The sequence below is a fragment of the Entelurus aequoreus genome, linkage group LG08 (assembly GCF_033978785.1).
Source record: "Entelurus aequoreus isolate RoL-2023_Sb linkage group LG08, RoL_Eaeq_v1.1, whole genome shotgun sequence".
Lineage (NCBI taxonomy): Eukaryota > Metazoa > Chordata > Actinopteri > Syngnathiformes > Syngnathidae > Entelurus > Entelurus aequoreus.
In genome coordinates, this window is record NC_084738.1 from 46,877,528 (window position 1) to 46,902,659 (window position 25,132).

At 41.7% G+C, this 25,132-nt stretch overlaps 2 protein-coding genes across 2 annotated transcripts in view; both read left to right on the forward strand.

The window, feature by feature from the left end:
* Positions 1 to 355: 355 nt before the first annotated feature.
* Positions 356 to 16,852, forward strand: dbpa (D site albumin promoter binding protein a). The gene is made up of 6 exons (XM_062056660.1): positions 356 to 531; positions 1,755 to 2,551; positions 4,828 to 5,096; positions 5,184 to 5,373; positions 14,082 to 14,335; positions 14,631 to 16,852. Exons 2-6 carry the CDS (start codon positions 2,359 to 2,361, stop codon positions 14,844 to 14,846), a joined length of 1,122 nt encoding a protein of 373 aa, XP_061912644.1. The 5' UTR covers positions 356 to 531; positions 1,755 to 2,358; the 3' UTR covers positions 14,847 to 16,852.
* Positions 16,280 to 25,132, forward strand: part of grin2da (glutamate receptor, ionotropic, N-methyl D-aspartate 2D, a) — a 416,525-nt gene continuing 407,672 nt past the window's right edge. Inside the window, exon 1 of the mRNA XM_062056652.1 lies at positions 16,280 to 16,412. The gene's annotated coding sequence lies outside the window, so the exon portion shown is untranslated. The remainder of the gene's footprint in view (positions 16,413 to 25,132) is intronic.

The window sequence follows — 25,132 nt, forward strand, 5'->3', positions numbered from 1 at the left end:
TGCTATTATAGTTTTTACTTCACTAGGTAAAAATGTCATTATTAGAACTTCACCGTAATGTTATAATTTATACTTATAAATGTTCGATTTTTGAAGTTCTCTGTTTTTGCGCTTCCTGCTCAGAGACAGCCTGTCACGTTGCACTAGCATGGGGAAGCCTGTGGGCGGAGACTTTGACCTAGTTTTAGCCAATGAGAGGCCTGGAGATGCTCCCGGTGACCTACTTGAGCCAATCAGAGCGAGGCTCCGGCGCTGGTTGGCGCGTGCTGCTGACACGTGCCGCCTGGCGTCCGAGGCTGACAGAACAGACGAGCCGCCGCCCGCGACATTGTTCGGTCCACACGGCAAAGATAGCACTGAAAGATAGCAATGTTGTTTGTACGCCTCTTGTGACGTAACACGTGTGTGTGTGTGTGTGCGTGTGCGTGTGTGTGTGTGTGTGTGTTGCCTTCACGGCCAATCTCCGAAGGGTTCCACACGGGAGGCGTGGCCTGTGGTCCAGTGGCTTCCGGAAACATTTGCTGTGTTTAGGTAACGTGGAAATAATCCTCTTCCCCATAGCGATCATATTAAAATGTCAATATCACTTTGGGAAATAATCCTCTTCCCCATAGCGATCATATTAAAATGTCAATATCACTTCATTACACTATAGCAGGGGTGTCCAAAGTGCGGCCCGGGGACCATTTGCGGCCCGCAGGTCATTTTTTAACGGCCCCACGGCACATTTTAAAAATACGATTGAAAAAAAAACAAAAAACATAAAGTGGTATAAAAGAGTAAACAGGTGAAATGTGACAAGAAAATGTTGCAATGTTTACTCTAATAACACAAAGCTGCCTTGCAGGCTGTTTCTTTCTTTAAAAAAATAATATGAATCAAAATCAGTGTCATTATGAATTATTTACCTATTCAAGGCTCCAATTACGTCACATTAAATATTCCACTTTGAGATATTTTTTGGGGAAAATGTTGCATATTTTGTTTTTGCCATATAAAAAACTGAGCTGTTTTTTTTATTAAAGAAGGAACTAAAACGAACAAACAAAAAACATAAATAACAATAAAACTTAGAATTGACGGATAGATCTGAAGTTGGTCTCGAGATTATTGTGTTAAAAGTAAACAGTAAAAAAAAATAAAAAAATATTTTTTAACACTTTAATGAGTAGGACCCTTTTGGATTTGTTTTTAAGTGTCATTGCTCCAAAAATAATAATTAATTAAAATCAATGGTGTTATGAGTTATTGACCTTTTTAAGGCTCCCATTATTATATAATCTCAAATATTCCACTTACCAATTTTATTGGGAGAAATAATTGCATATTTTGTGTTTTTTTCCATAAAAAAACAGGGTTTTCTTTGATAAAAAGAGCATACAACTTAAATCTTTAAAAACGTTATATTGACAGACAGATATACCTAGTGTTGATCTAAAGATTTAAAACTTGAATAATAATACAAATAATAATACTGAATAATGACACATTTTTTAAATTTTTTTGACCAAAACCCTTTGGGGTCCCCGGGATCAAGCCTGAGTGGAGGCCTAAATGTAAAAAATATCAAAATGGCCCCCGCTTGCTTTGATTTTTCAGTGTGCGGCCCTCAGTGGAAAAAGTTTGGACACCCCTGCACTATAGTAACAAAGTTGTACTTATTTTGTTTTACATTGTGACCAGATGGAGGTTGTTACATCGCAAGCTTTAGGGTGTAGACATTACAGTTGTATTTCGTCCCATCTTTCACACAGCCTGAACGCAGCAGTGGGCCGAGGGGGCGTAGATGGCGTATGCAAACTATCCACGCCCCCTACTGCCTTCCCCCGTGATCAGTGACGTCACAGCAGCGGCCCGTGCTGGTTCCAGCTGACTGGCGGAGAGAGAGAGAGGGAAATAAGAGCTATCATCATCATCATCATCATCATCATCACCTCTGCTGCATCGGTTCTTTTCTGGAAGCTTCTTTTATTGCTTTATCTTCTTTCCCCCCCACATACTCTTCATCTCACCTTTTTTGTCCCTTTCCGGTCTTCCCCTCCACCAGGACCTGTCTGTCTCCATGCTGCTTTTTGTCCTCTTTTAAAGCGTCTCTTTTCCCGCCAAGGGACGTTTCATGTCCACCGAGTGCACGTGTGGAGGACTCGGCTGCACGGGGGCGCTGTGACAGGAGCTCCTGAGGGTCCGCAGGGGGGGGGGAGCTGTCACCATGGTGCCATTTTGGAGATAAACCTTATTCTTCGTTAACTTCATGTGACGTGCACGCACCTGCTGCGCGCGCGCGCACCTTTTTTTTTTTTGGCGTCGCTAATTGGATTATTTGGAACTCGAACGGGTCGCTGACCCCCCCCTCGTGATATGTCGAAACCTCTGGTGCAGCTCCTGCCGCCGGATCTCCCCTCAGGGACCAGCCCCCACTTCGGGGCCCCCAGCTCGGTGGCCGGCGGCCCCCAGGCTGGCCCCCTCACCTCCATGACCAACCTCAAGACCCTGCTCCAGCTGCCAATCAAGGCCGACCAGAGGGGCCACAAGGACTGCTGCGAGATGAAAGGTGAGTGCGCCCGTGACTCTTAAAGGGACAGCACACCACTTCAAGTGCACTGAAGTGGTGTGGATTTGTGTCTTAAATATGACAACTATATCCAAATAATACATTGTGTGGAGTTTGCATGTTCTCCCCGTGACTGCGTGGGTTCCCTCCGGGTACTCCGGCTTCCTCCCACCACCAAAGACATGCACCTGGGGATAGGTTGATTGGCAGCACTAAATTGGCCCTAGTGTGTGAATGTGAGTGTGAATGTTGTCGGTCTATCTGTGTTGGCCCTGCGATGAGGTGGCGACTTGTCCAGGGTGTACCCCGCCTTCCGCCCGAATGCAGCTGAGATAGGCTCCAGCACCCCCCGCGACCCCAAAAAGGGACAAGCGGTAGAAAATGCATGGATGGACATCTACATGCATGGGCCTACATTCTGTGGTGCTTCACGTGCAGGTGATGAAGATGACGCTGACAGTTCTTTGGTGTCCTCCTGATGATGCGTTCAGGGCCACCTTTTGTTGATCTGTCTATGCCTTGTTAATGCACGTGCACACACACACACACACACTGTGTAAAATCCATGTTTCACTCCCCCGCCTGCTTTGTTTGACGCCTTCACACACACTCTCACACTCCATCCCCCGTCCTACCCCTCCCTCGCCTGCCCACACTCATCCTCACATGACTACAAGCTCCCACTTGCATGTACTTCCTGCCCAGTGGACAAAGTACAAGAGACAAAAAGACTAAAAAAAATAAATGTCAATTTTTTTTTCTGTCCATGGGCTGACATGTCCCTGTATTGTACGACGATGATGATGATGATGCGGAGGAGATTACGGAGGAGGAGATGCTCCACTCTGATGTAATCTCTCATGTCTTTGCCTCCTTTTTAATCTCCTTCAATTCAAATTCACTCTCCAATCGGTGCCGCCCCTGCTCATTGTCCTGTTGGCAGTCATCATGAGATCCATAATCCATCTTTCCATTGCAGGACCCTCATTCTCTCTCAGGTCAAAGGAGAGCCTCAACACGTTGATTATCCATTTTTAGCGTCGGTATCTTTGTGTTTCGCACAGTCTCGTATGAATAAAGTGTTGAAAAGCTTTGAATTATACTCTGTTACCCATTGTGCTCCAAAGATGACTGAAGCTAAAAATGGGAAGAAACTTGCTTCATAAATGATGTCTAAATGTTAAAAAGGTGACATCACCAGCAAGCTAGCATGCAAAAGTGCTATTGCAAAATGCTATATGTAATTTGGGTAACACTTTAGTATGGGGAACACATTCTAAGTAACAAAGACTTAATTTAAAGTTAAAGTACCAATGATTGTCACACACACACTAGGTGTGGTGAAATGTGTCCTCTGCATTTGACCAATCCCCCTGATCATCCCCTGGGAGGTGAGGGGAGCAGTGAGCAGCAGCAGTCATTTTTGGTGATTTAACCCCCAATTCCAACCCTTGATGCTGAGTGCCAAGCAGGGAGGTAATGGGTCCCATTTTTTTTAATAGTCTTTGGTATGACTCGGCCGGGGTTTGAACTCACGACTTACCGATCTCAGGGCGGAAACTCTAACCACTAGGCCACTGAGTAGGTTACCACTAGGCCCCTAGAGTTATTTGGACACTAGGGGAACATATTTTAAGTAACAAAGACTTAAGGTTTAGGGTTATTGTAGTTTTGTGTTTTGTTATGTAAGAACAGACCATATTCATTAAGTGGTATTAAAGGGAGAATCATATATAACAACTTCCTTACTGAGACTGGTAGGTCGTGAGTTCAAACCCCGGCCGAGTCATACCAAAGACTATAAATAAAAATGGGACCCACTACCTCCCTGCTTGACACTCAGCACCAAGGGTTGGAATTGGGGGTTGAATCACCAAAAATGATTCCCGGGCGCGGCCACCGCTGCTGCTTGCTGCTCCCCTCACCTCCCAGGGGGTGATCAAGGGTGATGGGTCAAATGCAGAGAATAATTTCGCCACACCTAGTGTGTGTGTGACACTCATTGGTACTTTAACTTTAACTTAACTAATAAGCAATCATTCTGAGGTTATTGAGGGAAGACTCTTAGTTAATGGCTTACTGGTTGTATAATAAGGCCATGCAGAATAAGGCATTAATAAGTACCTAATAATTAATTAATGGTGAATATGTTCCCCATACTAAAGTGTTACCGTAATATGTTGTTTACTTGGCTAATAATGGTGCTAACATAGCAACGTTGTTATTATTGTGGTATTATAAGAGTAACCGATAGTCCCTGCACCACCCCCCCCCAGACCGAGATAAACCATTGGACTCGGATGAGGACTCGCTGGGAACCGGGTCCGGAGGGCCCAACGGACTGGGGGGCAGCCTGGGCTCGGGCCCCCTGCGTCCCAATTCCCAGTCGGCATTCCTGGGGCCCCTGTTGTGGGAGCGGACCCTGCCGTGCGACGGCGGCCTCTTCCAGCTGCAGTACATGGACCTGGAGGAGTTTTTGACTGAGAACGGGATGGGCATGCACGGCAACGGGCCCAGCTCGGCCAGCGCCAAGATCCCGTCTCAGGTATAAAACAGACTTTTGATAAACGCTGACGGGAGCGTCTTTTTTTTTTTTTTTTTTTACACCTGTGTCTTTTATGTCACCTTTTAGAGTTCCCAGTCAGCCGTGCCCAACCAGAGCTCCCAGTGCCCCCCCAGCTCTCCTCCATCATGCTCCTCCTCGTCCTCCTCCATGTCGTCCTCCTCGTCCTCGTCCTCTCTGCTTGGATTGGAGACCGTGCAGCCACCGCCCCAACAACAACAGCATCAAGCCATGATTGGAGCACCTGAGTGCGTACACGGTCAGTGATCCTTTCATCTTCATTCGCCCCTGGTGGCTGACTGTGGTACTGCTTGTCAATAATAACCTTTTTAGTCATTTTTATATTTCTTTACCCGTGTCCTGTGACTGGCCTGTGTTTACCGCACCTCTTGCCCAAATTGAGGCTCCTGCTCCCATAACCCTAATTAGTACAAGCGGTACTTGTCCAGGGTGTACCCCGCCTTACGCCCGATTGTAGCTGAGATAGGCTCCAGCGCCCCCTGCGACCCCGAAGGGAATAAGCGGTAGAAAATGGATGGTAATGCATTGGTGACCAGTGTTGGGACTAACGCTTTACTAAGTAACGCTTTACTAAGTAACGCGTTACTAAGTAATGCGTTACTAAGTAACGCGTTACTGTAACGCCGTTAGTTTCGGCGGTAACTAGTAATCTAACGCGTTATTTTTTTATATACAGTAACTCAGTTACCGTTACTGCATGATGCGTTACTGCGTTATTTTACGTTATTTTTATGTAGTATCGGCTAGAAACTGAAGATCTGAGTGTGTTTTATTGGAGCGCTCCGGTGGAAAAGAAGAGGCGTGCTTTCCCCCACCCACAGAAAGCATGCCTCCCCGCAGGGGAGACGTTCCTCCAGAGCCGTACTTCGGGTCTAACGACCTTCACTTTACCCGGAAGAGGGTCTTTACAGCTGAGGGTGAATGACGAGCCCGGCGGTTTGTTGCAACTTTGTGACTTTATTGCACGCAGCCATCCACCAAGCTAGAGCACCTACACGCACTCACTGTCGCCGCTCCCTCACCTCTCTCGCCCACTCACTCACTGACGTCACTCACCTCTCATGCTGTCATATCTTAAAGGGCCACACACACACACACACACACACACACACACACATACGCTACTCTCATAACAACTAACAAGACATCAGGGCGAAGCCAGAAGTCGAGTTTTTTAACATGGAGACATTCTCAATACTTTTCTTTTGTCGAGCACAAAGAAAATAACATTTTAGTTAAATGTAAGTTGTGTCTTGGATCAAAGATCCTATCTACTTAGAGTTAAAGTTAAAGTGCCATTATGTTGCAGCTATTTAAAATAGTTTTGTCAGTTTTTTCTGGCCTGAAATAAATTGGCCCTTTGAAACATATCTTTGTCTTTGTGTGTTGTATGTAGACCACATTGTTTCTGTGTTGTATGTAGACCACATTGCTTTCTGAGTTCAGTGATGCAAATGCATGTCAAGTTGATCAACAGATTGTATTATTCTCTTGTGCAATAACAGTACTGAAATGAAGGCTAAAAAGGCATTAATGGGAGCCTTAAAAAAAGGGGGGAAAAAAGAAGTAACTAAATAGTTACTTTCCACAGTAACGCATTACTTTTTGGTGTAAGTAACTGAGTTAGTAACTGAGTTACTTTTGAAATAAAGTAACTAGTAATTGTAACTAGTTACTGGTTTTCAGTAACTAACCCAACACTGTTGGTGACTCACTGCTGCCCCCTGAGGAACAATGTTGTATTACAGCAGTGTGGGGTTGATACTGCAAATGTGTGTACTGATCCAATTGGAAGTTAATACAAGGCCAGTATACCGATGCTGGTCAAGCTCATTGAAGGATTTTGTAATTTGGCCTACCATTAGTATAAAAACTATATAATATTTTTGACTGAAAAGATAGTTTCCACCATTTTGTTCATCCCTTTGTTTTCGGGAAGTGTTTCAGCATTACTGGATGGAAGCTGCTGTGTGTGTGATGCAGTGAAATGTTACAAGTGGCTCAGAGAACACACTGCTGCCAGGCCTGTGTGTGTGTGTGTGTGTGTGTGTGTGTTTGTGTTAGTGTTAGCATGCAGCCGCAAATGTTTAAACATGCACTCGAGTTCCTTCTTTTGCATGCAGCTATGTTAATGTGTGCTCATGTGTGTGTGTGTGTGTGTGTGTGTGTGTGTGTGTGTGTGTGCACATGCGCATGACCGAGTGCGAGCATGATGCACGGAGGCAGAAGTCCCTGCGCTCGAACGTTGAGCGAGGTGGAAAGTAGACTGGAAATAATCAAACATTCTCAAACTGTGGTACGTGTACCACTATTGGTACGTGGGCTCCCTCTGGTGGTACGACAACGGATCCCTTGACGAAAGTACAGTGTTTTATTTTCTTATATTCAAACACAGTGTTACTGTTCAAACTGTGAGTAATGTTACAGTGGCCAAAAATATTAAATCTGCTTGTTAGATAAAACCTCTGCCTTGTTTTTAATGAACACCTAGGCTTACTACGTTACTGTATTTTGATGTTTGTCATCATTTGTTGTTTCTGAGGTGGTACTTGGTAAAAAAAAAAAAAGTTTCAGCACCACTAGCATAGGGATGCATTAGGTCACATCATTAGGTACACCTGCACCAGTACAATGTTCACTGTATTCACAACAAATGATCACGTTACATCTCATTGACATGTGCAAGTGTACCTAATGAAGTGGCCGTTTTCAACACTAGTCAGCTTATTTCAACGTGTCTGTCACGCAACAGAATTCTCGGATTCAAAAGTGTGAACCATGTTTGTTTGGTCTGCGACCCACTCAAGGCTAGTCAAGAGCAATGGCGGCGAAGAAGGGTTAAGTGAGAAACACCCAAGGGGAGGTGGGAGGGCTTGCTTTGCATGTTTTGAGATCTCTCGCTCTGCAACTCACACGCTCAGGCCATGTGCAGCCGCCTCGTCACGTGCCGCTGCTGCAGGCGGCCCGGGGAAGGGAGGAGGGAGGAAGGAAAGGCGGGAGGAAGGCAGGAGGAGTCCGCCTTGCTTGCCAAGCTGGTCACATGATGTGCTGCACTGGAAACGGAGATCAAATAAACATACACAAATGTGTTGATGAAGTCAAGCGGAGTCAGGTGTGTTTGTGGTGATGTCATGCTGAATATGTTTACAAATATACAAAACATAGCTAGGAGGCAGGAAGCAAGGTGAGAAAGGGAAGGAAGGTGCAAAGAAAGGAAGGAGGCAGCAGTGTGTCCACGCTGTGATGACATAACTTTTATCCAGTGTGTGGACATTAGCAGGCTGCTGGGTGTGTCGTGTGTGTGTGTGTGTGCGTGTGTGTGTGTGTGTGCACATGATCAGAAGGGCGTGGTCAGGTACAGTAGGCTTCCTCCTTCATGAAAGTGACCTAAACAACTTTAGGCTATTTCAGTATTATCATTGTTTGGTTGGACTGTCAATCACATGTTATTGAGTCCACATCTTCATTAGTGACAATTAACTGCGGGGGCGGAGCTTGTGGCTGCATAGAGCACACTAGTGTGCCGTGAGATACAGTCTGGTGTGCCATCGGAGATTGTGTAATTTCACCTAATTGGGTTAAAAAATATTTTTTGCAAACCAGTAAATAGAATCCGCAAATGTGCCGTTGTCGAGTGTCTGTGCTGTCTAGAGCTCGGCAGAGTAACCGTGTAATACTCTTCCATATCAGTAGGTGGCAACAGGTAGCTAATTGCTTTGTAGATGTCGGGAACATGGTTTGTCTTGATCACAATATGCGGGAGGCAGCGTGCAGGTAAAAAGGTATCTAACGCTTAAACCAAAAATAAACAAAAGGCGAGTGCCGCTAAGAAAAGGTATTGAAGCTTAGGGATGGCTATGCAAAACGAAATTAAAACTGCAAAGTAAACAAAAACAGAATGCTGGACGACAGCAAAGACTTACAGCGTGTGGAGCAGACAGCGTCCATAAAGTACATCCATACACGACATGACAATCATCAATGTCCACACAAAGACGTATAGCGTCCGCACAACTCGAATAGTCTTGATTACTAAAACAAAGCAGGTGCGGGGAATAGCACTCAAAAAAGAAATGAAACCGCTACAGGAAAATACCAACAAAAGAGGAAAAGCCACCAAAATAGGAGCGCAAGACAAGAACTGAAACACTACACACAGGAAAACACCAAAAAACTCCAAATAAGTCAGGGCGTGATGTGACAGGTCGTGACAGTACACCTACTTTGAGACAAGAGCTATGGTGATGCATGGTTGGTTATGTTTTGAACTCATATCCAACAATTGCGAGAACGACTTTTAATTGCCAATATCAGCTACTGAGTTTCATTGTTTTATGTTTTTTGCTGGTGGTGTGCCTCAGAATGTTTTTATTGAAAAAAAATGTACCTTGGCTCAGAAAAAGTTTGAAAAACACTGGCATAGAAGATGATGACTTCCAGTTTTATTGCATGGATTGTTCAAAGTGCTTGAAAACTCATTTTTGACATCTTTATTCAATGTGATGACTCCATACGGCTTTTGGAACTGTTAGTCTGTGTTAGTTCCGTTTTAGTACTATATTGGTTCGCTATTGGTTGTGTGTCTTTTCTATGTTAGGCTATGGTAATACTATGTTAGTACTGTCTTAGGCAGGCCTAAGGCCAACTGGCGGCCCGCGGACCACATGCCACCGCCAAAGCTTTTCATCTGACCCGCCGATCACCACCCAAATAGGCTTGATGAAACCATTAAAACTATGGTTGATCATGTATGCAGTACTCCCACCACCCTGCAGGGGACAACAGCGAGGAGTAAGTGTCACAGTGAAGCAGCAGTGGAGTTAGTAGAAGAAGACTACTCACTCAACCCTGGGAAAAAAATTGCAAAAATCTGACTTTGTACATCAAAGTATGAATGTTCTCTACCGAGCAAGTGCTTGAGTTTGAAGCGACGGACACTTTGATCCAGACAAGCAACAATGGTAGAAATCCCAGCGTGTAAGTTTCATCACGAAACTTGGTCAAACATTTGTAAGTAGATATCATTTTTGTATAATTTAGTTTGTTTTGTATTGGAATTGCTGACTTTGTGATGTCTTTTGTATTCGTGGCTGTGTTGTTTTTTAACTGAGAGTAATGATCAAACCTTGTTCAATACGTGTAGTGCTAAATTTGACCCGTAGTAGTTTACTGTGTGAATATACTAAACATTCTATTTTATTTATGTTAAAATACACAATGGACGGTATACTTTTATGTTTATTTTTCATTCTTACTAACCTAAATGAAGGAAGAAGTGTAAAGAAATAAAACGGAAGAAGGAAAATGATTCACAAGAGGTAGCATCATTGCGACAAAAACTAGAGCTTCTACTGTTAACTATCTGCACACGCTGGGAAGGAGTAGTGAAGGTAGAATAATGACAGTGCAGTTTGAAAGCCGATGTGTTTACTTTGTAATTAAGTCAACGCAGTCTCAAAGAAATATAACCTGTGGAAGCACTTTCTGACGAAACATCCACATTTGATGTCTGGCCCTTGGACTCTTGAAACTGCGGCCCTCTTCATTATGTAGGTGAATAGCCCTGGTCTTAGGTCTATGTTAAATCTGTGTTAGTACTATGTTTGTTCGCTGTTGATTGTGTGTCTGTTCTGTGTTAGTCTATGTCAGTACTATGTTAGTAATGTCTTAGGTCTATGGTTGTACTATAATTAGTATTGACTTAGAGCTATGTTAATGCTGTGTTAGTAGTGTGTTGGTCCTCTGTTGGTTGTGTAAGACTGTGTTAAGGCTATGTTAGTACTGTCTTAGGTCTATGGTTGTACTATGATTAGTACTGACTTAGAGCTACGTTAATTCTGTGTTAGTAGTGTGTTGGTCCTCTGTTGGTTGTGTGGCTCTCATGGGTTAGATATATGTTAGTACTGTCTTAGGAGCATGTAAGTACTATGATTAGCACCGACTTAGAGCTATGTTAGTGCTGCGTTAATACTATGTTGGTTCGCTGTTGGTTGTGTGTCTGTTCTGTGTTAGGGCTATGTTAGTACTATGTTTGTACTGTTTTAGGGCTATGTTAGTGCTGTGTTAGTACTATGTTGGTCCTCTGTTGGTTGTGTGCCTCTCCTGGTTTAGGTCTATGTTAGTACTATGTTAGTAACTTAGTAAATGGTAAATGGGTTATACTTGTATACCGCTTTTCTACCTTCAAGGTACTCAAAGCGCTTTCACGCTATTTACACATTCACCCAATTACACACTGATGGCGGAAGCTGCCATGCAAGGCCCACGACCCATCAGGAGCAAGGGTGAAGTGTCTTGCTCAGGGCCACAACGGACGTGACTAGGATGGCGGAAGCCGGGGATCGAACCAGGAACCCTTAGGTTGCTAGCACGGCCGCTTTACCATCCGAGCCACGCCGTACACTCTTACGTCTATGTTAGTGCTTTGTTAGTGCTAAGTTGGTTTGCTGTTGGTTGTGTAATTCTGTTTTAGATTTATGTTAATACTCTATGTTAGTACTGTACTGTCTTAGGTCTATGTTAGTCTTGCGTTAGTACTGTGTTGGTCCTCTGTTGGTTGTGTGTCTGTTTTGTTATAGGCCTATGTTAGTGTTATGTTAGTGCTGTCTTAGGACAATGTTAAGTCTGCGTTAGTACTATAAATGGTAAATGTGTTATACTTGTATAGCGCTTTTCTACTTTCAAGGTATTCAAAGCGGTTTGACACTATTTCCACATTCACCCATTCACACACACATTCACACACTGATGGCGGGAGCTGCCATGCAAGGCCCTAACCACAACCCATCAGGAGCAAGGGTGAAGTGTCTTTCTCAAGGACACAACGGACGTGACTAGGTTGGTTGAAGCTGGGGATCGAACCAGGAACCCTCAGGTTGCTGGCACGGCCACTCTCCCAACCGCGCCACGTTGTCCCAATGTTCACTGTTGGTTGTGTGTCTGGTCTGTGTTAGGTCTGTTAGTACTATGTTAGTACTGTCTTAGGTCCATGTTAGTACTACGATTAGTACTGACTTAGGGTTATGTTAGGTCTGTGTTAGTACTACGTTGGTCCTCTGGTGGTTGTGTGTCTGTTTTGTCATAGGCCTATGTTAGTGCTATGTTGGTGCTGTCTTAGGTCTATGTTAGTGCTGTGTTAGTACTATGTTCGCTGTTGGTTGTGTGTCTGGTCTGTGTTAGGTCTATGTTAGTACTATGTTAGTACTGTCTTAGGTCCATGTTAGTACTATGTTTAGTACTGACTTAGGGTTATGTTAAGGCTGTGTTAGTACTATGTTGGTCCTCTGTTGGTTGTGTGTCTGTCCCGTCTTAGGTGTTTGTTAGTGCTATGTTGGTCCTGTCTTAGTACTATGTTTATTACTGACTTAGGGTTATGTTAAGGCTGTGTTAGTACTATGTTGGACCTCTGTTGGTTGTGTGTCTGTCCCGTCTTAGGTGTTTGTTAGTGCTATATTGGTCCTGTCTTAGATTTGTGTTAGGGCTATGTTCGTGTTGTATTAGTACTATCTTAAGTCTTATAGTCCAATGGTAATTCAATGTTAGTTAAGTATCAGTTTTATGTTGGTTTCACTATGGGTTGTTCATATCGTCTGTGTTGATTTTTTTGTTGTTGTTGTTCTTTCTATGTTGGTGCTTTGTTGATTGTGTGTTGGTTCTGTCAGCTCTGGCTGTGGGAGGACGCAGTGAGAGTAGCGCCCCAGCAGATCGAACTCGAGCCGGTCTATTTTTTGCCGCTGTGGGCGTCCGGCGTGAAGGCTCCGCCCACCTCGCTTCACTTCCGCCTCTGTGAGTCGTGAACTCAAATTTAACCTTCAGGTTTGTTGTGAGTGACGACGAGCAAGCCGAGAAGACGCCTCGAGAGCGTCAATGTGGACGAGGACACGGTGTCCTCCAGGCATCTTTAAGCTACCACCGTGTCACGTCATGCCAACTGAAAGAAAAACAGGGAGTAAAGATCAGCTGAGTCCAGATGCCAGGCCTGCAGCTCATAAGGATGATGATGACGATGATGCACAGGCAAACAGATGGAGCGGAGAGGGCGTGTAGGCGGATAAAGAGGGCCGCGCACGTGCCCGGATGCTGTGAAACGTGCTCACAGATGGATGCTTGAAGCCCAAACTGTTCATGTATCCCTGGCGTTGCCAGTAAATTGCTGTCTGAAAAGGGACGAGATGGTTGCCATGGAAACATTTTGAACGAGAGTTGCATGGACATCAGGAGATGAGTTGAAAGTTGACGTTGGGAAGCACATTCTGCACATATTTTATGTTAAATGAGGGGAGAACATCGCCCTCTGGTGGACACTGAGCGCCACTGCAGTTTGAGGGAGCTCAATATTTGGCCTGCTCAGTGGCCTTGTGGTTAGAGATCGGTAGGTCGTGAGTTCAAACTCCGGCCGAGTCATACCAAAGACTATAAAAATGGGACCCTTTACCTCCCTGCTTGGCACTCAGCGTCCATCCATCCATCCATTTTTTACCGCTTGTCCCTTTTGGGGTCGCTGGAGCCTATCTCAGGTGCATTCAGGCGGTAGGCGGGGTACAAGTCGCCACTTCAGACTGCATCAAGGGTTGGAATTGGGGGTTAAATCACCAAAAATTATTCCCGAGCGCGGCCACCGCTGCTGCTCACTGCTCCCCTCACCTCCCAGGCGTTGGAACAAGGGGATGGGTCAAATGCAGAGGGTAATTTCACCACACCTAGTGTGTGTGTGACTATCATTGGTACTTTAACTTTTATTCTTTTAATATACAAATAAAGAGCGCGTGAAATTTGTTTCACTAAAGTTTCTCGTGGAAACTTTTCTCAGCGGGATCAGAATGTTGGCAGAAAAACACTTTTTTAACTCTTAAAAAAACAAAAGTAAAACACGGATCTACAAAGTGTGACTGTGGCGACCCTCGGTGGCCAAAACTGTAACGACACTCTCTCGTTGTCTCCTCCCAGGCAGTCAGGCCGTGCCACAGAATCCCTCCCCAACTTCCACCGGCCCCCCTGGATCCGAGGGCACTTCGGCACCCGCCAACGGCACCAGCGACGTACAGGTGAACTTTGACCCTGACCCGGCGGACGTGGCGCTGTCCAGCGTGCCGGGCCAGGAGGCCTTCGACCCGCGCCGGCACCGCTTCAGCGATGAGGAGCTGAAACCTCAGCCCATGATCAAGAAGGCTCGCAAGATGCTGGTGCCCAATGAGCAGAAGGTACTACATCTCCCACAATTCTTTACTCCTCACAGCTTCCTGTGTGTCTTTTCCACAAATGAGGCAGCATGTAAAGGTGAAAAAGAATGGGACATAAAATTGAGCCCTGGGGAACCCCACACGTTATTTTGTGTATCCACCTGTTGTAGGAAGTGTTTTTCAGCCGCTTTGTTCCTTCTTTTCTTTCCTGCGTCCTGTCTCAACACGTGACTGATCCTTCTCATGTCCTCCCCCCACCCATTTCTGTCCCTCCCCCTGTCCTCTCCCACCCACACACCCCAACATGCCCCACCAGGACGAGAAGTACTGGTGCCGCCGCGTCAAGAACAACGAGGCGGCCAAGCGCTCGCGAGATGCCCGCCGCCTAAAAGAGAACCAGATCTCGGTGCGGGCGGCCTTCTTGGAGCGGGAGAACGCCGCCCTGCGACAGGAAGTGGCCGACATGAGAAAGGAGCTGGGCCGCTGCCGGAACATCATCAACAAGTACGAGAGTCGCCACGGCGACCTGTGAGGAGGCCGAGGGAGCTTAACGACAGCAGCACTTTAGAGGAGGAAGTGCGGTGTTGACCAGCAGGCGGCGCCTTGCCACATGTCATTTTAGTGCGTCCCTCAGGGCAGGATAAGTCCGCCCACTCTCCCCCCCCCATCCCCCATGTAGACATCACCTCATGTCACACAGTTGCTCCACCCACTTTTAGGAGGGGGTGACGTCACTTTTAAGATAAAGGTCGGGAGGAGGGGGGGTCGTCTTTTCTATGTATGAAAAGTATTTTTGACAGAAAGGAGGGGCAGGGCTGCGAGGATGCGGGTCCAAGGTGTCCATCACGCAAAGAGAATTCATGTATATTTTTCTACGCGCGCACGCCAGCAGGGCCAGCAGGACCGCCACTTTTCTAGCTTTTATACATGGGCGGGGTGTTCTGGCGCCCACCATAAAGAATCTATTTTCACTCAGCGCAGGCGGGGGAGGGGGTGCGTCACAGAATGTATCACGGTCCAATCAGGTATTTCCTACGGTGCAAGAGGGCGGCGTGTGCGGTTGGAGCGCGGGTTAGGGTTCACAGGTCAGGGGGTCGATGTACAGTCCTTACACTTTTTTTTGGTTGTTGTCCTTCCTTCAACTTCACTTCCTGCTTTGGACGCCGCGTCTGGCTCGTGTCCCCCCCACTGACGTCATTTCACACTACCGCCACACACACACACACACACACACACACACAAACACATGGGTCGTGACCCTCCTTATTGTTGTTTTGGACTTTGATGGTGCTGATATTCACCTGAAACACAAACACACGCACACACACACACACACACACACAAAGTGAACTGCCTCTTGATTTTTGTTTAAATCCTTTTTGCATTGATTTGTGCTGGCGTATGGATAAAAGTGTATCTGAATGACACGTCTATACCTCTCCTTAAAAACCTTTCCAGCCATGGATGCTCCCTACTGATAATACTGTACTCTTCTACTCTCACTATATATAAATATATATATATATAAATATATATATATAAGTGTACATGATATATGCTTGAAATATGTGATCATAGTTGTAATATACATCATTGAATATATTACAGGAAAAGAAAACTATTGAAATCAGTTTGTCAGATTTTCTCTCAGGTGTTTTTGTCTGAGTTTAAAAAAAACAAATAAAAAAAACACATATTAAAAAATGATATGCCAAAAAAAGTCGACATTTGGTTGCACAGTTTGTGGATTGTTGCCGGGTGGTGGGAAGGGAATCTGTTGTTGTTCTACTTTTCAATCATGTTTATTAAAGACGGCTTGACTGATAAGCCCCGCCCACATTTAGCTGGACTGTCATGGCCGACACGTCGCGTGTCCAAATGTCTTTAACCATTAACATATTTGATCTATCCAATGAGCAATCTTTATATTTATTTTTCTACCCGACCATCTATTTTCTATCCATCTATATCTATGACTATCCACCTCTGTGCTGCTGTTAGCTAAAGCGATGCTAATGCTAATCTGAGAACCGTGACAATCCAAACGTGCTCAGGTGTGTTGATGACCGCCATCTTCATTCCACCATGACGCCAGACGGTCAGTTGAACAATTTTTTTCTTCTCTCTTTTAATTAAACAAAGCTTGAAAGTAAAATACCAAAATGGGAACAAACTTACCACATTCTGCTAAGCTGTTGTTTTCTTCCTTTTACTCGCAAAACCCCTCCCCGCCCCACTAACTTGTGACTTTGAATCCTGGGGTAAAAACACGCGTGTTTGTGTGTGTGTGTTTTTTCTATTTGAGACTTTGGAACCTTTTTTCTATGTCAAGTGTGCAATTGTCCGGCCGGGTGCAATACTCCTTCTCGCCACGTGGGGTTGTTCACAACATTAACGCCAGCCTGGTTGTTTCTCTTACGTTTCCTTGTTGTGACTGTTAACTACTTCTACTTCTACTACTCTTACTAATACAATTACTAGCGCCACCACGTCACACTTTTAATGACGACACCAATAAACCGTTGTCTTTTCCAACCATTCAATTGTTTCCTCTTGCTTCCGTTTTAGTTTTCGACAGATGCACTCCCTGTAGTAGCCGGCAGGTGGCAGGCTTGTGTAGAAGGAGAAACGACTATAATCGAACAAGACAGTAATTTACTCAACATGCCGGTCAGAATGTCTTTCGAAAGGTATTTTTTTCAGTAGTTTAATTCAAAAGAGAAACATATTGTATAGGTCAATGAAATACTTAAAGAATGTATTTGTAAATAATTTGGATGATTGTAGTTTACAGCACAGGTGTCGAACTCAAGGCAGATCTGGCCCATCACATCATTCTTTAAACATTTTTTTTTTAATAAACCTTTATAATATGCAACATTTACATACAAGCACAGAAATAATAATAATCAAAACAAGTACCTGTTTTGTACTGTACTGGCCCATCATGTCATTCTTTAAATTTTTTAAATTTTTATAAACCTTTATAATATGCAACATTTACATACAAGCACAGAAATAATAATCATCAAAACAAGTACCTGTTTTGTACTGTACTTGTTTTGATGATTATTATTTCTGTGCTTGTATGTAAATGTTGCATATCACGTCATTCTTTTAATTTTTTTTTTTTATAAACCTTTATAATATGCAACATTTACATACAAGCACAGAAATAATAATAATCAAAACAATTACCTGTTTTGTACTGTACTTGTTTTGATGATTATTATTTCTGTGCTTGTATGTAAATGTTGCATATTATAAAGGTTTATAAAAATAAAAACAAATGAAAAAGAATGACGTGATGGGCCAGATTCCGATCTAACAAAGGTCTTAACTCATTCTCCTTCTATGCCACATCAATATGGAATGCACTTCCAACAGGTGTAAAAGAAAGTGCATCTCTACCCTCCTTCAAAACCACACTAAAAGACTACCTCCAGGCAACTACAACCCTAGACTAACACCCTCCCTCCACCACATCCCACCTCCCCGGATTGTAATTAATCAAATGTAAATAATCAAATGCATATACTTGTTCTTATGCTTTCTGAGCTCACTATGTTCACTGCTCGCTGTACATATCCTACGAAGTCAGACCTACACTGTTTCAATGTCAATTTCTCAGTTGATATTATTGTTGATGACTGAAGTGCTGATATCAACCAAACCTAACCCCCCTGGCCCAACCCCTCCACATCCCACCCCCCGGATTGTAAATAATGTACTTTTTTCAATGTATATACTCTGATGATTAACTTGTGTGATGACTGTATTATGCTGATAGTATATATTTATACCATGAATTGATTAACGTGGACCCCGACTCAAACAAGTTGAAAAACTTATTCGGGTGTTACCATTTAGTGGTCAATTGTACGGACTATGTACTGTACTGTGCAATCTACTAATAAAAGTCTCAATCAATCAATCAATCAAACTAAAATAAAATGCAAATTATGTATGTAACAAAGTGTAAAGCCATAGGCTCACACAAGTTCTGTAAATAGTCCAGATTTGGAGCACAGCATCATAGTTTTCACAGCTTTTTGGTTGTCAGAGGGAGAAAACGTTTTAAAGTAAAGTTCTAATTCTTTTTTAAAGGCACAAAAAACAGGTCGGGTATTGACAAACTTACATTTATGAATATAAAACTTAGCCAGTAGTATAATGAGGCTGCAAAGGTAAAAATCCCACGACGTCATCTAAGGCCCGCAAAAACCTGGAAATGTGTTGTCAATGTATGGAGGGCCAAAAGGGACAAAAATAAATAGATACATCTTTAAACAATTACTTAACTGTCATTAATTAATTAAGTACATTCGTAAATAAATCATGTAATAAAGAAACCAATAAATTGTTTAAATAAGGCAACAATGAATCAATAATCAATTCAATCATGAAATAATGAATCAATATTTAAAAAAAGCTATTCATCTTTCAATTTAATTCCTATTTTTATTTTTAAACAAATCAGTTTTTAGGCCCGCAAAAACCTGGAAATTTGTGTCAATGTATGGAGGGCCAAAAGGGATAAAAATAAATAGATACATTTTTATATAATTACTTAACTGTCATTAATGAATTAATTAAATTAGTAAATAAGTCATGTAACAAAGAAATCAATAATTTGTGTAAATCAATGAAATAATTAAATAATGAATCAATATTTTTTTTAAACTATTCATCTTTCAATTTAATTCCTATTTTTATTTTTAAACGAATCAATAATTAAATCATGAAACAATAAACACATTTGTAATTAAATAATAATCAAATTTTTTTAAAATTGTTTTTAATTAATCAATTTATTTTATCTTTTTGTTTTTAATAAAATAATGTTAAACTATCTTTTAATTAATTAAATCATTAAACAATAATTAATTACATCAGGAAATAATGATTCAATAACTTATTTATTTAAAGGAGCCATATGTAAAAACCTGGCCAGAAATTGTACTGCAATCACGTTCAAAATTCTGTAGTCCCCTCCCCCTCTCCCTGACTGAGGTTGCCAGATACATAGCCAAATCCAGCGCGATATAACCAACACGTTTTACACAGAAATTCGGCTATTTTCAGGAAGAAGTACGTCATGCCTGCGTACAATATCACAACAAATGGCAATCATATGGTTATTGTCAGAAAACAACGACTAAAACAACCTACAACCAACGCCAGCAATGGTTGGGGCGGTATAGCTCGGTTGGTAGAGCGGCCGTGCCAGCAACTTGAAGGTTGCAGGTTCGATCCCCGCTTCCGCCATCCTAGTCACTGCCGTCGTGTCCTTGGGCAAGACACTTTACCCACCTGCTCCCAGTGCCACCCACACTGGTTTAAATGTAACTTAGATATTGGGTTTCACAATGTAAAGCGCTTTGAGTCACTTGAGAAAAAGCGCTATATAAATGTAATTCACTTCACTTATACTGATAAAAATAAGTAGAGCATGCTTAGCAGCCTAATGTACGCCCCAAACTAAAGAGGATATATTTTACCAAGGTATGCCTATAGGCTACTGTTTCAAACATTTCAGATTGCCATATAACTTGGTACATGTAGTCCACAATATGCAAACACGAATGAGGAATTATTTTATCATGTGAGTTGGCTGTCTCCATACGTTTCACATTGCCATGATGACAGCGGTGCTAATGTTGGAACCCATTTCCTCAGCATATTGAGAACAAAATAGGCACTGACACTACCCATATCCACATAGGTTTTATTTGTCGAAAATATATTTTGCCCTGTCAGTTGGATAAGGCATTGACATACAGGCTAACGGGCATTTATCTCCCCCATTAGGCTGTATGTCGATGTGTCATTGACCGGGGCTAGCATGCTAAGCTTTCGTTGCACGGACATACTAGCTTTGTTAGACAAGATCATAAACTATATTGGACAATATAGTTTACATACAGAATGTCCATTTCCATTTATTACAAGTAATAAAAAAGGTAAGTGCCTGACTTACCTATCAAGGAGGAAATTAGCAAGTTTAGGGTCAGATGAAATAATATTCTCCGCCTTCAATCGTCTCCATCTTTCAAAGGCATCCCCGATACAAATTCTTGTTTTGTTCCTGGCTTTGTCATGAATAAGTTGAGAATTGTAACCAGCCCTTTGGATTTACTAAGGTCTGAAATGTTTAGTAACTTTACCAGTGGCAGTAGCTAGATGAAGATGGCGTAACTGGCAACCTGGATGTGACACACTCACGGACTTTCTAATTGGTAAAACGGTAGAGGGCGGGGCATCAAATTTAAAACAATAACAACATTTTGGGGCTGTAAATCAAATTTTGAAATGAGCATATCCGGCAGAACTACTGTTATCAGTTATAGAGGTATTCAAAAATAACATGATTTATTAAGGCCTTTTGACATAGGGCCATTTAATGATGACTTGACATGAAATTATTACATATGGATTCTTTAATTAATACATTTTGTAATAAATCAATAATTAGATATGTACTATCCATCCATCCATCCATCCATTTTCTACCGCTTATTCCCTTCGGGGTCGCGGGGGGCGCTGGAGCCTATCTCAGCTACAATCGGGCGGAAGGCGGGGTACACCCTGGACAAGTCGCCACCTCATCGCAGGACCAACACAGAAAGACAGACAACTCACATTGTAATTAAATGTAATTTGACATTATAATTACACATTTATGTATTAAATTCCAATTATGAATAATTAAGGACACATTAAAGTAATTATTTTAAGATGTATTTATTTATTTAATTTGTCCCATTTGGAGCTCCATATCAATGAGGCATTACGGCATTTTTGATAAATGTGTTACATTTCTGGCAGAATACTATTTTTTTAAATCCAGATGCAACTGCATTTTTTTAAAATTAAATAATATTAAAAGCTATTCCAACCATTTTTTAGAGGTCATTGAAACATTTTTTAAAATCACTCCTACAATATCTGAAATTTAATATCTGCTTGTCACCTTGACTTCGGATTGTAAAACAATTTCCCCAACATGAGAATAATCAAATGAAAGGGGCAAGTGTGTAATAATATTATGTGATGATTATACATTTATATGGTTTTGCAGTTTAAAGTGGCCTGTTGAATGCAGCCGTAACTGCGATGTTACCCATAATGACATACGTTTGACACTCCTGGCTTACAGCTATTAATAATAAAAAATAAATGCGGTACATGACATAGATTGAAAAATTGTTCCAAAAAAATAATATTTTAAACTACAGCAAGTAAAACATTCCGAGACTTTATTTGGTTTCTTAGTCTGAATTAAACTCCTGAAATCCAAAAAAGTTTGCACAATATTTTGATGTGATGAGATGTACTGTACCTGTACTGCCATTTTTATGTTGGGATTCATAGCTAATATGAATAAGGCGTTTCACACACTTACAGTATCCAACAGGGGGCGTCATCTAGCCAACCAGGAAATATATTTTTATGTTTTAGGTTAAGATGGTGGCTCTTGGACTGCTTTGGAAGCTTTGGCATGATGCTAAAACGCAACATAAAAACATCTTCAATGCACCATTTAATTTAAAAATATGAATAGAAAAAAGTTGATGTTACTTTTAAAGGAGAGTCAATCTGAAAATTGTTATTTTTACACATTCAACTTAAAGAAAAAAAAAACAGTTGAGAAAAGCCCTAAAATTTGTTTTGCAAACAAAATCTACTAAATTGAATCTTTCGAATGATGAATATGCTAATATCGATAAGCGCATCACATTTTATCAAAGCCTTTGCTTTGAAGCTGTTAATACTAATACAGTTGTTCCTCGCCACGTCACGCTTTAAAGTCAGCGGTACTATCGCATATTTTTTTTCTCAGCTTATTTTATATGTTTTTGGACAAAATTAAGCTCAATGAGCTAAAAATAGCAATACTTTAGCAGTTTTGGCCACTAGATGAGATCATTGCTCTTAACCTCAGGACAATATTCTTATTTTCAATTATTGCCTGTTATGGGTTATACTTGTATAGCGCTTTTCTACCTTCAAGGTACTCAAAGCGCTTTGACAGTATTTCCACATTCACCCATTCACACACTGATGGCGGGAGCTGCCATGCAAGGCGCTAACCAGCAGCCATCAGGAGCAAGGGTGAAGTGTCTTGCCCAAGGACACAACGGACGTGACTAGGATGGTAGAAGGTGGGGATTGAACCCCAGTAACCAGCAACCCTCTGATTGCTGGCACGGCCACTCTACCAACTTCACCACGCTGCCACGGAGCTTATAGGTGATTATAGATATTACATTTATAATAAATAATTCCTATACTTCATGGAAATTTATTTTGATCCAGACACAATTAACCCTGATAAACGAGGGCATCCGTTATATATTTGTATGTGTGCTAATGCTAATGCTACCCATAGTGTAGCTGCTAACATCCGCTCCTTGTTTAGTGGATGTTGATGAATGTGACGGCTTACATTAAAAAAAATCTACACTTTTGCAAAGTTACACTTTGTGTTGACCCAACGACATCACTGGTTTTGTCAATAACAGTATATGACGTATATTACAGTAAAACCCTCATTATTAGGGTTAATTGCTTCCGGGCCAAAATGAATGTCCATGAAGTCCACTGTAAAATAAAAGAATTGTACTTACAGAACTCATATGACATAAAACGTTTTAGTTACTCAATGATAAACTAACATGAACTGAAAATTTAACTGCTGCTATAATGACTCAGTCCTCTGGAGATTGAACAACTATAAGTACAGTGGGTACGTAAAGTATTCAGACTCCTTTACATTTTTTACTCTTTCTTTCATTGCAGCTATTTGCTAAAATCAAAAAAGCTCATTTTATTTCTCTTTAATGTACACTCGGCACCGCATCTTGACAGTAAAAATCTGAAATGTAGAAATGTATGCAAATTTATTAAAAATAAAAAATCACATTAAGACCCTTTGCTCAATACTTTGTTGATGCACTTTTGGCAGCAATTATAGCCCCAAGTCTATTTGAATACGATACCACAAGCTTAGCACACCTATCTTTGTGAAGTTTTGACCATTCCTCTTAGCAATGCCTCTCAAACTCCGTCAGGTTGGATTGGAAGCGTTGGTTTTCATCCAGGATGTCTCTGTACATTGCTGCATTCATCTTAGTCTAGTCAGGGAGGTGACCAAGAACCCATAACCATCACTCTACTCTGTCAGAGCTACAGCCTTCCTCTGTGGAGAGAGGGGAACCTTCCAGAAGGACAACCATTTCTGCAGCAAACCACCATTCAGGTCTTTATGGTATAGTAGCCAGATTGAAGCCATTTCCTGGTAAAAAGTTGCCAAAATGCACCCAAAAGACTCTCAGACCATGAGAAACTAAATTCTCTGGTCTGATTTAGACAAAGATTAAACTCTTTTGCTTGAATACCAGGAATCATGTTTGGAGGAAACCAGGTACTGCACATCACCAGGCCAATACTATCCCTACAGTGAAGCATGGTGGTGGCAGCATCATGCTGTGGGGATGGTTTTCAGCGACAGGAACTGGGAGACGAATCAGGATAGAGTGAAAGATAGGTGCAGCAATGTACAGAGACATCCTACATGAAAACCGACGTGTCCCATTTAACCTGATGAAGCTTGAGAGGTGTTGCAAAGAGGAATGGGCGAAACTGCCCAAAGATAGTTGTGCCAAGATTGTGGCATCGTATTCAAAAATACTTGTAGCTGTAATTGCTGCCAAAGTTGCATCAAACAAGTATTGTGCAAAGAGTCTGAATACTTATGTACATGTGATTTTTGAGTTTTTTATTTTTAATACATTTGCAAAAAATCCTACATTTCTGTTTTTTTTCTGTCAAGATTGGGTGCTGAGTGTACATTAATGAGAAATAAAATGAGCTTTTTTGATTTGAGCAAATAGCTGCAATGAAACAAAGAGTGAAAAAGTTAAAGGGATCTGAATACCTTTTGCACCCACTGTATATTTTCAAATTTATATATATATATATATATATATATATATATATATATATATATATATATATATATATATATATATATATATATATATATATATATATATATATATATATATATATATATATATATATATATATATATATATATATATATATATATATATATATGTGTATGTGTGGGAAAAAATCACAAGACTATTTCATCTCTACAGGCCTGTTTCATGAGGGTTTCCTCAATCATCAGGAGATTTTATATATATATATATATATATATATATATATATATATATATATATATATATATATATATGTGTGTGTGTGTGTATTGTTGGAAGCATATCCATATTTAAGTGTTACTTCTTTCTAAACTCCTATAGTCATATAAAGAATAGCTAGTATTCTTCCTTCTTTTGAGTCTCATAGTAAGGTGTTGGCCTTCTAGATTGGAATGTGTCAGAGTAGAGATAACTCGGAGTAGTCTACACAAAGAGAGTGGGGGCGAGGGACTTCCGGGAGTTTGAGCTAGACCGAGCTAGACCGATCTGGACCGGGCTAGGGAACGCTTGGGTGCTGGGTTGGTCTCAGGTTTGTCCTCTAAGCTTTGAGAATAAACTACAAAATACCAACTATTGCCTGGAGATTGAATATAAACATCAGCGTATTGCCATAAAAAGAATCTGGGAGAGACTAGCAATTTGAATTCCCCATTGGAGGAATGCTGGTCAACGCAACAATATATATATATGTGTGTGTGTATGTGTGTGTAAATGTGTATATATACACATATAGATATATATATATGACATATGTACATATATGATATATGTGTATAAAGGTATGTATATATATATACTGTATATATAT

Excerpts from the sequence above, each read along its gene's own strand:
- dbpa (XM_062056660.1), top strand. The coding sequence starts at position 2,359 with ATGTCGAAACCTCTGGTGCAGCTCCTGCCGCCGGATCTCCCCTCAGGG. Across the intron at positions 5,374-14,081 it reads AGCACCTGAGTGCGTACACG|GCAGTCAGGCCGTGCCACAG; the intron begins GTCAGTGATCCT and ends GTCTCCTCCCAG. Across the intron at positions 14,336-14,630 it reads TGGTGCCCAATGAGCAGAAG|GACGAGAAGTACTGGTGCCG; the intron begins GTACTACATCTC and ends ATGCCCCACCAG.